At 37.1% G+C, this 19193-nt stretch overlaps 1 protein-coding gene across 5 annotated transcripts in view; it reads right to left on the bottom strand.

The window, feature by feature from the left end:
- The window catches only part of USP25 (ubiquitin specific peptidase 25), a 93325-nt gene that overhangs the window by 41671 nt on the left and 32461 nt on the right, over window positions 1–19193 (bottom strand). For all 5 annotated transcript variants that reach the window (XM_027449278.3, XM_038186236.2, XM_038186223.2 and 2 more), the window contains one exon: window positions 13306–13468. In XM_027449278.3, the coding sequence (XP_027305079.1) occupies window positions 13306–13468 (163 nt within the window). The remainder of the gene's footprint in view (window positions 1–13305; window positions 13469–19193) is intronic.

Below are 19193 nucleotides of genomic sequence, written 5' to 3'. Positions count from 1 at the left end.
TGGCTTAGGACTGAAGTCCAAAGCACTGATGTAACTGCATTGTTGCTTTTCTGTATAGGCATGAACTGCTTCGGTTAAAGTTGAAGATGTAGTGCTTCTTAAAGGTAAGTTAGGCTTAATTCTATCACTTCATTACCACAGATCAGCATCTGGATGAAGAAAGGGTTTAACATATTTTAAACACGCTCAGAGAAGCACAGGAGAGGTTTACCCTCTAATTCATCCAATTTGGTTTTACAGCCTGTACTTTTTTTTTTTTCCCTGATCACATATTAGCTATTTATTTTTGAAAGGCAGAGTTTGCCTACTCCGGCAGTAGACTTTGATCCCACAATTTGTTCTACACAGGTAAAGACTTAAGTCACAGACCACAATGGACTTAACAGGATTTCAACTCCATAATGCCAAGAAAGTGAAACTCAAATTGTGAAGAGGCGGTGGGTTTATTCTAAGAATTTTAAACACATTGGATGGAAAAAAAAAGATGAGTTTGTGAGAATTTGCTCTCCTCATGAAAGACCCTTTTCCGAGTTTGACCTCTTCCCATATACCGGAGTGTACACCATCTCCAGCAAAATCAGGCGGCTATCAAAGTTGTATTTCCTAACACTTTTAGATTTAAGAAGACAAAAACACCAACGAGAAAAGTCCTTTCTCACATTGCTAAATCAATATAATCAAGTAGGCAAGCTTTTTTTTCCCCAGCTGTTTTGATGGTCAGAATACAGGTTTCCCTTTTATCCTTCCTTGCAGAGAAGAAAAATTAAAACACCGAGTCCTTTGTTTACTTACTCAAACCATAGAAAATGTTAATATTTAATTCAAGTGTCATTCTAGAAGTTCGTACTAATTGAAGTTATGTCTCATGATGTAACAACATTCCACTGATGGGCTCTTCATCAAGCGAAACATAGCAATGCCTTACACACAAAATAAACCAGCTGTTGAAATATAATGTCCAAAGACTGACTTCTCTCCATGACTAATCCAAGTGCTATCAAAGTGCCAAGCAGCTGAGCTGGCCAATTTCATAACACATCCAAATTTAGTACAGAAAATTGTAATAAACTTTATGATTTTGCCTGGCATTTGAGTAAGTATTAGCTCTTTATTTCCCACCTTATTTCTGATTTTCTTCTTTTAAAATTATTTTCTCTTATTTTTTTCTAAATCCATTTGAATCCTTTTAAGTACCTGTACAGATATTCCAACTCATTGTTAAAATGTTAAATAACACCCCATTTTAACAACTGCAGTCAGAACATTTGCTTGACCAAGCAAAGGCTGACCATGTCAAAGATCCCCAGCTTATAAGAAACCTCTGATTCTCAGTGAACTTTTAAAGATGACAGACAGCAGCCTTGCTAGGACTTGACCCTCTTCTCTCAACTCCACTGGATGGAGCTCAGTGGGTCCCATAGACTATTTAATATGGGCCCAATTGCCTCCAGTAACCACTGACTCAATCCTCACCCACAGCTCAGAGCTAGACCCAGGTCCTTCTGTGGCTTTTTATTACCAGTATAGGAACAAAAGCTCTTCTTATTACCATAGGCATCCTCTGCAAGCATTAACCCCAGGTGAGTTTTCACTTTTCACTTCCTAACACCATCCTTCCATGCCTGGGCAGTGTTTCCAAACTCCTCCTCAGTAGTCTACCTCTGCTTCCACTTCCTGCACAATGCTTGTCCTCTCAGCTCATTAAGCTGACAGCAAATGATTAATTTTTACTGTTTTATTTTCCTATTAGCTTAACACCTGCTTACCAAGTGGACAGATTAACACCACTGCTAGGAAAGGGAATCACAATAGTAGTAAGTGATATCAATTCAAATTACCATGAAAATGAACAGATTATCAGAATGCCTTTCTGCTACTGCTTCAGTTAGGGACAGAACGAGAGCATAACAGAAAATGAGGATAAACAAGCAAACAAAAAAAAGATACATTGTCAGTTTAGGGAGTTCAAAATAACAATGCTGAATGACAATAGACTTTTTGAGGCTTTCCCCCAGAACAGTTGGTAATATAGATATTTTCTGTCATGCTAGAGAGAACTATTTAGAGGTGTAGCTTCAAGAATGTAAGATATCAAAAATGTTCAATTTTCCAAGTAATGTCTACCTTAGTTACATAGACAGACACCAGTTTCAGAATATAAGTAGCCTTGGTTTCACTTTAAACATCCTGCCTAACCCTTTGCGCCTCTTAGTATCTAGGATTATCAAAACAAAATTAGTTTGGCTGAATAAAGTAATAATTCTTAATATTCAAGTACTGTGATGCTGCATTAACACTGTAAGAATGTAAATTAGTCATCACATTAAATCCATAAAAGCTTAGCATGCAACTCAGATCATTACGAGCTGCCAACAGAGTCCCAAAATAGTAAAGGTACTGACATCAACCATACTTGGAGAGTAGGAAACAGTACTTTTACATCTAGATGAAAGATAACCTATCAAGCTGTTGCATATAGCTTTGGACAGGCACTCTTTGATGGATTCTTGAAGATCTGTAAGCACAGAGCACTAAAAACAGCTGTTTCAGCAACAGATGTAAAAAGAAATAGACTAGCAATTTCGTATGTTTCCACTGTCCAGGTCAAAGAAGCAAATATTTTTGAGCCCTAGCTGGTGATTTTTTAATATTGATTACCTTTCTAAAGTTTACAAGAACACAATCTTGTAATACAACAAACACAGCCATCTTTCTATTCAATTTGCAAAGATTAAACTCAGAAGGAAGGAAGGGCTTTCAGATTGTTCTATGAAGCTTGTATTAAAGCAATCCAGGCTACTAATTCTAAAACAGGCTATAAGATGCCAAAAACATTTCTCATTTCACAGAAAATGATGATGATGTTTAAGTAGAACGAATACATTTGACTAATGTTGTAATGGCTGTAGAAAAATGAAACTTCCTAAGGTGATAAGCAAGAAAAATCCTGGTTATTAAAGCTTAGCCAACAAAAATAGGCCATACCTATAGGCAGGCAGCTGGAACACTGGCTTTTGTGAAACGTGGTCAGCATTGAGGTTTGTCTTAACACAACCACAAGAAAAAGCTGTGCAATTTCCATTCCTGGGGCATGCTACTTTCACCAGAATGAACTGATTTAAAAATGAATAAGAATGCCACCAATAGTGTATGTGTACATAACAATAGCATTGTGTCTGCAGCAAATACTAGCAAGAAAATTTGTCTCAATTAGTGCCAAGGCATAAGATTTAACAGGAGAAAATTATAAACTTGAATTTTGGCAAAGAAAATTTAGCAAGGATTTAATTTGGTTAGAAACCAAAATTGAAAGGTATCTTGTTAGTACAGCTTAAAAAGCAATTATTAGGCAGGGGGGAAGAGAAGCACACGTTTCTGCAGAGCTCTTAAATGAATCCCTTCAGGTATTGGCATGTAGCCGAAACATGATCTTGTGCAAGTCAAAAGCTTATATATGCATTAACACCCCAAAACAGCTATTTGCCGAGATGACATTTAGCCACCGTGGGCCCTTTGTGCATTTCCGATTTTATATTCATTCAGAGTTTAAAGCCACAAAGCAGAGACCGTATCTACCTTCAGTCTGTATAGCAAACATAGAGCAATCTTAAAGAATTAATACATTACTGTTCTGAAAATAAAGAGTATAAATAGAATTCTGCCTATGTCATTAAATATATTATTTGGAAGAGTCTGCCTCTGCTAACATGACAAATTTATGTTCTTACTTCATTCACTTCATAAACAACTCTGGTGTATACAGAGCTACTGTTAGTGGGGCAGATTGGCCATTTTTAGGGTTAATTTTTCATTCATGCCAATAATATAAATCAAAGAAAAAGCAGAACCCTATATGCTAACCTGCACATATGAGCATATACTCTTGTCAGTAGCATTACTAACTTCAAGTTTTTTAACCAGTAAGGATAAAGTGCTAAGGGTTCCAAAAAAAAAGTACTCCTGCTACACTAATGATTATTGGTGTCTTAACACTCTCACAAACTGTGGATTGAATATTGCTCAATATTGCAAGAACACATTCAATTTCACCAGCAAATAACTTCACTTCTCTCCAAATTTCAAGTCTTTTGGATTCTATACCACTAACTCGGAAAAATTGCTTCCCACTCGTCTCTAAGGCCTTCCCCACCTTTTCTATTCAACGATGTACTTTACCTTGTGGTTTGTGTTCTTGAACCTACTCTTTTGACTACAGGAGTTCACGAAGCAGCTTGTATGTTACCACTGCACCAACTTACGCACTGCTGCTTTCCATCCCTGTAACTTACTCTGGGGCTGCTTGCTGCTCCACTTGTGTGTGTCTTACTCACGGTAAGTGGTAAATCCTGTTTATCAGAACAGAGACTAATGACAGGCATTAAATGTGCTCATCAGACCTATATTTAAGCCAATACATACATCACATGGCAGTAAAACACAGACAAGAATCCTTCCTATAATCCTTAAACTAAAATGAATTTGAGTGCTATACTTACTTGCTTTTGCATATAAATTAAACACATTTTATTACAGTGTAGAAAATAATTAATGTTAAAAAAATACTGAAAATTTTAAATATATTTTCCTCCTGAGTACATAATGGCCCTGTGTGTGTATTGCCTTCCACCTTTTAAAGAAAAAGACCATGATAAAACGAGGAAGTTATCCAGAGCATCATTGTGATATTGCTTTTTTTCATTCACTGAGAACTTGGCACAATCAAAAGCTTTCCTAAAAATCCTCACATTCTTTAAAAACCTGCACATAGTGACAAAGAACAAAAGAAAGAAGAAAGGAGCTTAAAAGCTAGGACTTTAGCAAGTTCGTGTTCCTATACTTGTGAAATTATAGGTATGAGAGTTTTTTCTCTATCCTTCTTGGAAGCAAAACTCCTACAGACAGATATGACACTACCTCGTGGTTGAATTTGTGCAGAACAACTCCACATGTACAGTGGAGTCCAGAAAACATTTAGTGTTTTCAAAGTCACAGAGAGATTCAATCACAGATCTTAAAAGCTTTGGAAAGCATCTCACAAAGCACATTCTTACTCATAAACAATCAACAATTCAGCATTCCAAACTGCTGAAAACTCAAGTATAAAATGCAGTTTTGAGCTGTTGTGGTTTGTTTTTTCTAGAAGGCTTAGGTGTAACATGGAAAAAGATGGAGAACAGCTTTCATACTGTTTGATCTAGAAAGTCAAACTAACTTAAGAACTCCAGCAGACTTGGGTTAAGTTGACATTTTAAGTAAACAGCAGCTCACCATGGTATTACCAGCCTGTATTTAGAGAACGTTTACTCATTTATAGCAACAAACTCAGAACATTACTGTAATTCAGAAGACAGATAAGCATGATCTGAGATGCTTCTAGAAGAACTCATCTTATATTTGTGTCTTGGCACATATTAAAAAATGCCATTCAACCACTCCTCTGTTACTTGCTTTAAGCAAGAAAAAAATATGTTAAGACATAAAATAACAGCCAAGATTTCCTTATACGGTTACAGTTCTCAAGTTCTTGATTAAATGCACAAGTAAACAATACACCTAAGCAATTTCATGGCTTTCTGCCCTTCTGAACCTAGAAATTGCACATAAGATCACAGCTCAATGCATTTATTCTGTAACCTTTAATTAAATGAACAATCATGTTATTAGTCAAAGTTAAAAACATCATCCATTAAAGATTTCCAACCCTTAACAAAAGAAATTTCACATCATACACCACTAAATATAAAGTAAGTTTGAAAAATCAGAAGGAACCAGAGGAACTTGGAGACAACAGAGAAGAACAAAAAGAAGGAAAAGGAATATCCCAACAGAAAAGATCACAGCACGTCTGAACTCGGAAGTGACAGGTAGATCCTTTCTCAGCAGGTTAGCAGAGGAAGTAATGGAAGGAGGGAAAGAGAACCTAGATTTCCAACATCCTTATTCCCCTGCCTATGAAGCCCTACAGAACAGTTTATATCACATTCCTCACCCACCCCCAGCTCAGACTGTTCCACAGAAAAAACACTGGAGAGAAAATATTCTGTCAGTGACTTTTAACTCAATAACTCAGAGATTGACACCAGAAGTTCTTCAACACCAAGCCTTCCATTTACATGCCCAGGGAAGCAAGAGAATCATGTACAATGTACATATATGCAACTCTTTTACATAATAAAAGGCATTTTGCTATTAACATACTGGCCACATCATCCATCACAATCCCTTTCATTCAACTTGACAAACAGGAAAAACAAAACAATTCAGAAATTAGCTTCTTGCAGAAAACTGCTTCAAAGATGGAAGAACAATAGCTGAGCCGACAACTGGGAAGAAAACATTTGCTTGATTCTCACCAATCAAGCTGGCTTTCTAGAACTAAAAGCTTCAGATCAAGTAAGATCCTAGCTCCAAATATATTGAAATAAGGAAAGAAATAAGGTTTCTTCTAAGCACAAAATGAGTAGAATACCAGAAATGGTATTAGGGACCCTGAATTTAAAAGCAACCACAAAGAATTATAAGACTAGCTTGTTAATTCTTTGTTCTGAAAGCTATGCACTTTCAGGGAGAAAAGAAAAAAAAAGTCTTGGCTTTCAGTGACTGACCAGACTCCTACAGACTCACATAGAAAAGGCTATGGAGATGCCAAACCCCATCTGTCCTGTTGGGATAACGCATTTGCTTGAATGGGGAACTACCATCCAGATAAACACTCAGGAAGTCGTGAGTCCCAGATAAACACTCCATCTACTACTTTAGGTATGGGACTTGGAGGCAGAAATAGAACAGCATTTACAGTGCAATTTTCATGTGATCCCATACACACTCTTTCTTCCTTCCATCAGAACATGTCTTAGTGCGCTGACTGGATGGCATTCACTGAATGGCCAGCTACTCGCGCTCCCTCCCTTGACACCTTTTTCAAGGGGTAAACATTGCTTGCACACAACTAAAATCCTACTTCGTCAGAAAGATATTCTTGCACGATGTTTAAAAGTAAAAGACCTTGGAGACAACATGCACAAGTAACAAGCCTACAGACAATTCCAAGAGGCTCAGTAGTGCACATGCCCTGTGAGTTATACGCATTCTACATCTTAAGTCCTGCAGACAATTAATTCATGCTCAGCATGACAAAGAAGAAACACTTCACAGGCTTAATAAACGTATTATTAATGAACCCTTTTCAGACTCAAGGTTCAGACTATAAACTCTTAGAACTAAATTTTACAAAGGAACCACTGAAACCTAGGAGAAAAAAAGCAGTATATTCGTGTTTTGTTTCTTTAAAGACCTTGATATCTTAGGATCTATTTCAAGTTCAGATACAATAATGAGAATTAAAACAAACAAACAATTCTAGAAATCAACTAAAACATTAAGATTTAGAGATACCTCTACAAAAGTTACCTAAGCAGTAGCAAAAGCATGTATGGGTGAACTCCTTTCAAAAATTTGAGTTTATTGAAAGCTCAAAAGGAGGGGAAAACTGTTAAGGGACTTGGTAAGTTTCTTGGCAGATAAGGAAGAAGTGAACATGTTTTAATACAGTTTTGTTTTGACATATTTTCTTGGGGACTCCTTTCTAAACTCAGTCTTCAACAGCAGGACAGGTTTTGAAAGTTACATTAAGGAAAAATATCATTGCTAATTCTAGTGATACTGAATGTAACTGCTAAAAACAAATCTTTGTTCTGGAGCTATCTGAAGAAAGACTTCCCTCTTCCCCTACAAAAGGGGATGACTTCCATGTGTGTATGCACAAATGCTCTAATACACAAATAGAGATTAAAGGGCAATATTTATGTTTCTGGACATGTTTGAGGCTTGTGGTTGCTGTCATTCACTACAAATGTATTTTAAGGAATTTCATACTCTTAATGTAAATACAACAAAGCCATTGATGATGGCATTTGACTAAGTCAGCTAATTGGTAGCTATAAAAAACAATATACATTGCACAAGGAAACTGTCAAAATGTCAAAATGATACTTTTTAAACAAGCACACCTTAAATAGAAAGATTTTTTTTTCCTTTCTATGCAATTTAGTTTTTAGATTATATTACACAATATATCATTGTGACTGACATTAGTTAACATTTAGATATTGTTGACCTATGTGATGTGTCAAGTTTCAAAAGACTCCTAAAGAAAGCTTGAAAATACTTCTACATAGTCAATGCAACCCAAGGAGTCAATCTGCCCTGTGGAAAAATAAATATGGTATTAGCTAATGCTCTAAATTAACATGCATTAAATTTCCTGGGGTGGTTGTTTGAAACATAAGTCTTTCTGGCTGGCAGACAATATTAATAACCTAAATTTTCAACCAACTGAAGTTATAAATCTTTCAGTGGTTTACTTGAATTACATTCTATAGGCCTAAATACAGAAGGTTAACTATCTTTTAGGGTCAAAACATTATAATTCCAAATGCCACATATTTTCACATAATATGGGTGATGACCATAAGAACTAGCTAGTCCTCTTTATAATCCTCTTTCAAAGTATAATGTTGCATGCTGGGTATAAATAACATGAGATCATAGGTCTAGCATTTTTACATTCCCTAGCCGCTGTCCTTATCTCTATGATTAATGACATAAAATTAAAATTGCGTTGAAAACATTTATTCAAGAATTTGCAGTCCTTACGAATTAAAAATATATGTATTTTACAAAAATACAAATGCACCTAAAATCAGTAGTCCTGACATTTGGAACTGTTACAGAATGTAAAAATCTGATTATACAACTGAGAAGGTAAAATGCCAAGTCATATTACCTCTACAAAGAGCTTTATGGAGATAAAATGTTCCTCTACACTGGCACCAAGAAAACGTTTCTGCTATTGGAAAAAGAGCTATGCATGTGAGGGAACAGGGAAAGGAAGAGAGAGGAAAAAGAAAAACATCAAAAGATCTCTGAAAAACAGAAAATTCAAACTTATTCAAACATGACAGTTTAGTACATGCTTAGAGGCCCATGAAGATAACACCTTGGTTAGGTGGCAAGGGAGGTGGTACAGAGAACAAATACAGAAGTGTTTCCATTCCATTATCTGAAGTATTACCTGCACCTAAGTAAATCCTGCCTTAAAAAAAAAAGTACAACAGCAATCCAATGTATACAACCTACTGGGATTTCAGAATGATTTCTGAAGAAGTGATTCAATAAAAAATGTTAACAACACAGCCACGAGGTAAGATTCAAGGTCCAGGCACAGATAAAGGGCTAAATAAAAAGAGAAGGAGGGCAGGAGTAAGTAGTCTGGTCCAATCTGAAGGTAGGTTACTGCAAATTCTCTTAGTCCATGCTGCAGTCTATGCTGATGAGCATATTCTGAAAGAATCTAGAAAAGGGATCAAGTATCAAGATGACCAAGCCTGCTCAGTACAGAGCATGCAATGTGGTAAAAACAAGAGCTGGCAATGATGAACTGACAGAAGGATCATGTAGCACTGAGTGATTATATAGTAAGGTAGTAAATTTCAGTACGGGTAAATGTATAGTGAGGTACGTGGTGGAAAACAATCCTAAAATTCATAGAAAATGATGGGCTGAAAGCTATAATTATTCAAGTAAGACTTTGAGTTTTTGACACGTAGTTCCATGAAAACATCTAGTCAATGCAAGTAGCCAAAAACAGAACAAAATAATTAAGAAAGAATGACAATGTAACAGAAAACATGACTAGAGAATCACAAGGTAATTCAGTTCAAATGGGACTGATGGACATCTAACCTCCTGCTCTAAGCAGGGTCACCTGTGAGATGAGCCCAGCTACTCAGTGCTTTGTCCAGGCAGCTCCTGAAAGCCTCTGAGGTTCAGCAGAGCCTGCACAGCCTCTCTGGGCAGCCTCCTCCACTGCCTGCCTGTCCTTATGGGCAAAGTGCTCCTTAAATCTAGACCGAATCTCTCTTACCTATACATAAACCCATTCTCTATCACAGAGCCATAGAATGGTTTGGGTTGGAAGGGGACTTAAAGACCATACAGTTCCAATCCCCTGCTGTGGGCAGGGACACCTCCCACTAGACCAGGTTGCCCAAAGCCCCATCCAGCCTGGCCTTGAACACCTCCAGGGATGGGGCATCCACAGCTTCTCTGGGCAACCTGTTCCAGGGCCTCACCACCCTCATAGAAAACAATTTCTTCTGAGTATCTAATCTAAATCTACCCTTTTTTAGTTTAAAACCATTACCCCTTGTCCTATCACTACAGTTCCTGATAAAGACTTTCCCCATCTTTCTTATAGCCCCCCTTTATGTATTGCAAGGCTGCAGTGAGGTCTCCCCAGAGCCTTTTCTTCTCTAGGCTAACCCACTCCCCACCACAGCCCTCTCAGCCTTTCTTCATAGGAGGAAAGGCTTTCCAGCACTCTGGTCATTTTTGTGTCTCTTCTCATTACTTGCTTCAAGAGGTCCATGTCTCACTTGTGCTAGGGGCCTGAGATCTAAACGCAGTGCTCCAGGTGGGATCTCACTAGAGCAGAGTAGAGAGAGATTCTTCACCTCCTTCAGCCTGCTTGTCACACTTCTTTTGATGCAGCCCGGGATACAATTTCTGGGCTACCAGAGCACATTGCTGGCACATGTCAAGTATTTCATCCACCAGTAACCCAAGTCCTTCTCTGCAGGACTGCTCTCAATTCATTCATCACCAAGACTACACTGATGTGTGGGATTGACCCGAACCAGGTGCAGGACCTTGCACTTGGCCTTGTTGAATTTCATGAGATCCTCCCAACATGCACTGCTGTGCAAAGCCTGGCTCCAACTTCTCAGCAGTCAGCTGAGTCCAACCGTCCCATAGCTCTGCAGGTTGACGCTTTGGCCTTTCTCCAGTTATCAGAAGCCTCTCTGATTCCCAGTGAACTTTTAACGACGACAGACAGCAACCTTGCTAGGACTTGGCCCTCTTCTCTCAGCTCCACTGCATGGAGCTCAGTGGGTCCCATGGACTTAATATGGGTCCAGTTGCCTCCAGTAACCACTGACTCAATCCTCACCCACAGCTCAGAGCTCCTCTCCCACAGGGGAGGCACAGGGGTCTGGGAGACCTCCTTTCTGAAGACCGAGACAGAGCAAGCACTAAGTACCTCAACCTCATATGAACCTACTACCACAAAATCACCTGCTCTGCTCAGCACCAGTCCCAGGTTCTTTTTCTTTGCCTTTTTTTTTTTTAGTAGTATTGGAACAAAAGCTCTTCTTATTACCATAGGCATTCTCTGCAAGCATTAACCCCACCTCAGCTTTTATAACACCATCCTTTAATGCCTGGGCAATGTTTCCAAATTCCTCCTGAGTAGTCCACCTCTACTTACAGATCTTCCTTGCCTTTAATGAAGTCTTTCTTCACATCCTGATCCAGGTCAGGTGGTCCACAACAGACTAAACATAATGTCATCTTTATGAGCCTCTCTTATCCTGACCAAAAACTCTCATCTTAACAAATTTATCATCCCTTCCACACGAGCACTGCATACATTTGAACTGCTTTTTCACAAGGAAGGCAAAGTCCTGCCTCACTATCACTGCTTTTCATTCTTGAAAAGCCTTTATCTGTCCATTGCACCACTCCATAAACTCATTGCTCACCCACACTTTAAGAATTTTTCTGGTTCTTCAACTAAAAAGCTAATAGAGATAGAAAAGATCTGGAGAATGACAAGGAGGCTGATCAGAGGTGAGATCAGGTTCTATATAAGCAGCTACTCAGTAGTCAGCTTGGAAAAAAGACACCACCAACTTGTAGAAAGAGAATCATGACAGAAGTCTACAGAAATGTAACAGCAATCAACTTTTAACTGACTTGTCAACCAGTTGACATGAAAGCTACCAGAAAAAGCCAGTGGGAGTCAGATTCAAAAACAAAACTGAGGTGATTTTTCACGCAACAGGAAGCAGAACTATGGAACCCCTACACAGAGGACCCCGTGAACAGAAGAAGATGGCAAGGTTCAAGGGAGATGAGGGCATGAAAGAGAAGTATAGTGGGGATTACCAACTAAAGCTGCAAACAATCAAGAACCACTGCCCCAAGATAAAAGTAGTTGAAAGCTTGGGAGTGTTTTTTAAACAGGGCGGTATCGTGTATAGTGTATACTTACTCTGTATTCTCTGCAAGCATCCATTTTTGGAAATTGCTAGGCAGAACATTTATCTATATGTACTTTGCCAAAGTATAACACTGATCATTATGAAAGTAACAATATTTTTTTATCTGAAGTGCTTCAGCCTGACAGTGATGTGCTGAAAATGGGTATTAAATATTTTATCCCTCTGAAAATTGCAGACTATGAAAAGTTACAATATACTGAATTTGCTTCTTGTAAATAAATTTTAAAATATATTTTAAAAAATCCTACCATATTCCAGATTTAGCCACAGCTATTTATGGGTTTGGATGACTTTGAAGGTAACTAGAGAAACACATACAGATTTAACAGTCACAACTAACAAACTTTTAAGAGATGGATTCAAAATTATACAATGAATGAGAGTAGAACATTAGATTCCACCAGACAAGTTGCAGAATCTGTACTCATTTTCCTACTAACTTTATCAAAAAAAAAAAAAAAAAGGTGGTTTCTAATTAAATGAAATAGGAATTCTACATATAGGTAGAGCTGAACAATTATTACAAGTCAGCAATCAGCTGTATATACACAAAAATGGACTAACAGCACACATACTGGCTGTAATAAGTTAACAGTCTAAAACAGATGCAACTTTATCCATATCTTTCACTTTGACCTTCATATCACCTTTGCTTTCCAGCTTCTTAAGGTTTATTCTCTATCAGTTATTTCTCCTTTTGCCCTACTCAGCTATGTACCCCCACATAGCTATTCTCGTGAGCACTCCATGACTGAGGATGTTTCATTTCCTTTACCTACATAGTCAGCCACTGCCTTCCACTCATTCGCACATTTCTTTTAATACAAAAAGTCTATTTCTCATCCCTAATCCAATCTTCACATGTTTCTATGCATCCACAATCATCACTGATGTCAGCATGAGCTGCAGGCACTCAGGATCATCAGAGACTCCACTCATCTTCAACACCAAGAAAAAGACACTATTTTGAAGCTTCACTTAGTTAGGTTTAGTACTTTATAATCTTCAGGTACATAGATGAGCCAAATTAAGATTTGCAGTAGTAAATACAGTAACTCAAACATGTTTCATTCAATGCCCTAAACTTCCAAGGAAAACAGACATCTTATCCACTTAAGATAACTTACCTCACATTAAATAAAATGAAGAACATTCAGAGCTAATGAAAGATGGTGCTTACCTGAATGACAGCACTGAACCAGCACGTGTTTCCAACATTCTTTAATCCTACTGGACAGTTGTCTTGCCGTTTTCGATCATAAGGGTTTGGAGAGTCACTCCATACCTCTGGATGCGTCCTCTTTAAACTTGCTTTATTTTCTGCAATACTGGCTTCTAGAACTCTTTGGGAATAGAAGGAAGGGGAAAAAGGTAAGCCAAAGGAAAAAAAAATACATAAAACACTTTCAGTTACCAAATCAGACATTTTAATTGCATCATTTGATAACTTATTGCTGCTGAACTTGGTTTTAAAGTGGATTTACATGCAATAATGTATCTTCAAAAACAAGACGCCATTTTACAGTTAGTTACATTACAGTAATTCTGTTACCTTTTGGAAAAGAATATCAGTGAGTGAACCTCCTATAAGAGCTATAAATATGATAACCATGTCTATAAGTCATTAATTATTTAAGAACTAGATTAAAATATGATGGACAAGAAGAACTTTTAGGCACCACTATTAGTGTAGCACTTCCATCTACAAATGCCAATGTACCAATTTTATTGGTACATAAAACCCAACATCACCAATATTTATTTTGCTAATAGGAAACAAAAGCTATCTAGGTAAATTTCAAAAATGGGCAAGCTTTTTTAATTTCCCCCTTTTTTTTTTTTGCATCTTATAACATGGTACTAACTGTGTTACATAGCAAGTAATTACTTTATGAACCACAGAAACATATCTCCCCACATTTTTTAGAATGGCATCAAACAAGTTAATTGTATGCATCAATGACCTTACTCTTTGCAGGAAACTTTTCCTACATTATCTTTGCCAAACATCCACATTTCACATGACAGTATGATCTGGTAAGTGTTATGTTCCCAAGCTCAAGCTTCACTTAATATGGTATTTTTATGTCAGCACATATCCTTAGCCTGGTGACAAAGCACACCTTAAAGGTAATTTGTGGTAGCTTCATATTCTAAGTAGTGATGGCAGTGATGGATACAGCCAGGTCATAAAGCGATGTCTCTAACTAATAGTCTAAGTTGCCTGGCATGTGCATAACTGCTACTACCCAAAACCACCTAGACCAACTGTTATACAAAAAGACTGAGCTGCTGTTGAACTTCTAAGTTCACCAAGCACACCATTTCAGGAGCTGCATTACAAGCATCTAAATGGTCGGTCTAGGCAGCTTGAAACGTTGCCCCCTTTGGCTCACTAAACATCAAAGAAGAGCAGGTTTATGCTGGTCTATAAATGGGGTTCCTAAAAGACAAAATTTGAACACCTTATTCAAATTAAATAATTTTTTAAAAAACTAACGAAGTAGCAGGGAAAAAAAAGCACACAATATATTCCCCAGTTTCCTCTTCTTTTTTGTTTGTTTGGTTGGTTTTGGTTTTTGTTTGTTTCTGTTTTGAACTATGCTCTTCTGAAATTAGCAAGGGGTATGTTATAAGACATAATAAAATTATGAAACTTTATGTGTGCAGTACATCAAATGATTTGGGGAATATATTCATTTGTTATCGCTATGTATATTGAAAAAAAGAAAATTTTAGAATTTAAGAGCCCAGTTGGTATAAACACCAACTCTGTATCAATAAAACTTAGCAGAATTTCAAACTCGTCATTTCCTTGGGACTAGTCAATTTCTGATATTTAGTTTTTGACTGATAAAGCCCAAAATGTAACAAATCACTTAGATTCTTCTCCCTTCTCCCTGACACAATCCTTCAAAAGCATTAGAAGTACAGTGCATCTCTGCATTGAGAATAAAAGTGATTTGATGAGGACACTAAAATAAATTCAAAACAAATGTTATACTTATTTTAAATGATGTCTCCTTCAGGAAGATTTATCTAAACTCGTTTAAACTAAACTGAAGGGATCTTTAAAACTGACTAGAAGACTGACAGACTGAAATGAATTTAGAATAATTTTGTAACAAGACAGCACCCGCTCCATACTACTTTCATTCCATGGAAACAATCAAACTTTTTTTTTTTCCCCGACCTCAAGAATATTTCAAGGTATTTCAAGATTCAAGTTCAGAAAATATATATTTTCAAATCAAAACTGTTTACAGACCTTAAGAATAAGGTCATTTATTAATTTAATTGCATAGTAAATTTTTTATTATATTTGGTTTTGTGTTTCCTTTTTTTTTAAGGAATTGAGACATTTCCTCATTTCTAGCTCCACCTCAGGTCAGTTTTCATGTCTGTATTGATTGATGTATTTGATTCTCAGAACTTGATGTTGTAAGTAAAAATAAGGAAAAAATCACAATTTCTCCTCAGAGAGAACATGTACATTCTGTATGCCAAATTCATTTTCAGCCACAATGATAGTTGTGATGCAAACTGAAAGAAAAGTGAGCACATTAAACTAGAAACTAGTGATTAGCTCAAAAGTTATATAAATGTATTTTCCAGTGTATCAAGAATGCCTCTTCTGTTAACATTCACTGCAACCCAAACAACAAAGTCCTGCTTTGTGATACTACCTTGACAAAGTACCCTGCCCATCTATGCATTGTTCTTGAACAAAATGAATATCTTTTCAGAAAGTTAGTACGAGAACTTAGCAATCCTGAATAAGCAGCTAAAATACCCTCTTTGTGACCATCAGAGCCCACAGCAGCTGTCACTAGCAGCAAAACCATCAGCTATGTGCAGCGCATGGCATGTCTCTAGCCTCATGAGACCAAAGGCTTCCCCACCTCCAAGTTTTGGAATCTTGTTCAGAGGGTAACTTTTAAATTAGAGTTATTTAATGCCAGATTTGGCAATGGGACTTGAAAGCAGTGTTTTATTTCTTGCAACAGCAAGCTGGGCATAGCTAAGCAGCTTTTCAGAGCTGCTTGCATGGAGCTAATCAGAAAAAGAAAAAACAACAACAACAACAACAACAAAACAGGGCAAAACAAACCTGCAGCATAAAAGTGCAGCCAAACTATTTTGAGGACGCCCACTAAACATGCTGAAGGAAAGCCCACTTTGGCAGGCTACTCAGCAAAAACAAAACAAGAAAAGGTCTTCATATTGTGACTGCCTTATGGCTGGCCAGGAGTAAACCTACATCCCTCCCCAGTTTCACCTTCTATCTACACAGACAATGCTTAACCACAGTGCACAGTCCCCAACAGGTTCAATGACCATGTAAAAATAAATAAATAAAAGTGCCCATGGGTTGTGCACTTCCTTATGCACTTATTTTAACATGGCCACTCATGGCTTTCATTTTAACATGGCCACTACTCTAGGTACAATGTTCCTGTCAGCTAATTTCTCCCTTTAGTCATTGTACTAGCTTCCCCAGTGAAGCCCTCTCTGGCCAGCCTCATTCTCATTCAATCCATGAAAAATTATACAGATGAGAGAAGATTTTTCCTATTAGTAAATGTACTGAACATACAAATTTCCCTTGGAGATTTAAAGAGGGAACAGTAAAAAGTTTTCAACATGCCACGTACAAGATGCTCCATTTGGACAGTTGGACATTCCAGCTGCACTCCTCTTAATACCTACGTAGTAATCATATCTGTCCCTGTTAAGCAGCACAAGGCAATTACATTCAGGAAGACAAATTCTACGTGCATTACAACATTAATTATACAAGTCAAGATATTCCATTAATGCTCCCTTGGAAACCATAACAAAATCACTGCAAGTTAGATTCCAAACTAGTATGAATACCTTTGGAAAAAATTACCTCCGCACCAAAGATTATTTAAATATGCACAAGTTCTACATTATTAAAAATGCAAGATTCCATCCTGAATGTATTTATCTCTGAGTTCCTATTTGATTTCTGCTTCTTATTTAACTTAGAAAAACAATAGTAAATGGGTGCAGCTTGACCTGTTTACAATCACACTGCTCTACTTGTTGTTAGAAATCCTACACAGATACTGTGATTCCTATTGGAATGCCAACATTCTTCTACAGGGTGTTAGCTACAAAGTATTTTTTTAATAGTCTGAAGTCCTGCCCTTCAAGAAACTGACTGAATGGCTCAGAGAAAGAATTCTGCAATTCCTGTATTTGTACAACTCAGACATAATTTGCCATCAACCCAGGGCGTATCTTGATATGTAACTGAGTTCATCTAATACCTCAATGCTGCCAAAATCCCAGGATTCTCAGTCTTCTCCATTCAAAAATGAAGTCCCATCTTTTTTCTTGTGCCATGACATGCTTTGGATCTGTTCCTGAATATTCTTGTACGGCTTTGGAACTAGACTGGTGCAACAAATGCTCCAAAGAATACTACAGCAAGCATAGAAGATGTATTACAGAGGGTATGCCATACCCCTCTTGGTAGCAACAAGCAACTTAAATTGGCCCATGCTGTTGTGTGCAATTTTGCCATCAAATATACCTAACAGTTTCATTAAAACAAAATACCATTTTTCTCTGTATATTACCAAACAGTGTTACGTGCTCTTTTACGTGTTACATATGGAAAAAAGTGGCATACTACTTCACTGTCTTCTGCAACCAGAAAAAGTTACACAATAATTTATATAAAATATTTAGTTTTGAGCTAAATGGGTAAGATTAAAATGAGCTTTTCAGTCTGAGAAGTTAAAAATCAAAGGCTACAGAACAAACCTAGAGCTTCAAAGCTCACAAGAAGCAAATGCAGAAAAAGCAGTCAAAAGCCTGGGGAGGAAACAACAAAAAAAGACGGGGGGGGGGGGGGGAGGCTTTCCTATCCAGACACCAGACATAGGCCCATATTTCTGAGTGGCTCCCTAAATCACAGCTCTGTAATTATGATGACTCTGTCCTTCAAAAAGGAGCACACAAGAGCTGAACTTCTGAACTAAAATTGGAGGGAACTTCTATTATAATCTTGAATACACACATATCCTGTTCCAACTATTAAGAATCTAAATCTCTCTCTCTCACCCCACCTTTCTTTCCTAAAATATATTATGCTGAATGCAAATAACTAGATGTGTCTTTATTTTCCCATAAAGACTGGGGGGGCACACTTTGTTGGAATGTTGATTCTCACAATTAGTACATTTGGTTTTCAAAAGAAAAAAGACAATTACTGTGGATAAAGTAATACTGGCCGTATTCTTAGAATTGGACTTAAATGGATTAATCTATTACATCTGCGAAATACAGTGCACTAAGGAAAAGAATTAAAGAATTATTGTGATAAATCTCTCCCACCTAAAGTATAAATATTTTATGTATTCATTTTTTTTTACAAGCAGGCAGTATTTCAGCTTCCAATCCAAGGATCAAACCATTGCCATTCTTCCCCAGAACAAGGACAGCCAAAGATTAAAGAAGCAAAACCACTCCCACACAGCTCTACACCCAGGCTTATTGCAAATATTTCGTAATTATATTTATATTTCAAATATAAATATATTTCAAATATTTCTTAATTGTATTTATATTTACATATAAATATGCACTATAGAAAGGTATTGTAAAATCTGATCAAGGTTAACTTACAGACTCTTAACACCCCCAAGCTGTGGAAGTTAAGTTCGTAAAATTTTAAACCAAGAAGTTAACTTCAAGCAATGTTTATAAATCCTACTCATTAAATAGGTTAATAACATACTTAATCAGCTAAAATATAGCAGCTGCTCTTAGTATACTCAAGTCATAGCATCACCACCCCCTCCCCCAGTCTCAGCCTTATCACAGAGGTAAGAAAATGTTACTACAAAATGAGAAGTATAAAAATAAACAGGATAGATAATTTTTAAGCTTTTAATTTCATTGCTTTTTACTTGATACAAGAGAAACTTTTAGTTTTAGGTCCTATTTAAATATGACCATATATCCTCTATCTCTTTCCACTTCCTCAATATTTAAACAAATACATCAACATGAAACATACTATTAACTCCTAGC

This window comes from Anas platyrhynchos, chromosome 1, assembly GCF_047663525.1.
Source record: "Anas platyrhynchos isolate ZD024472 breed Pekin duck chromosome 1, IASCAAS_PekinDuck_T2T, whole genome shotgun sequence".
Lineage (NCBI taxonomy): Eukaryota > Metazoa > Chordata > Aves > Anseriformes > Anatidae > Anas > Anas platyrhynchos.
Note: the sequence above shows the minus strand (reverse complement) of the source record. Positions and strands in the feature narration are given on the sequence as shown.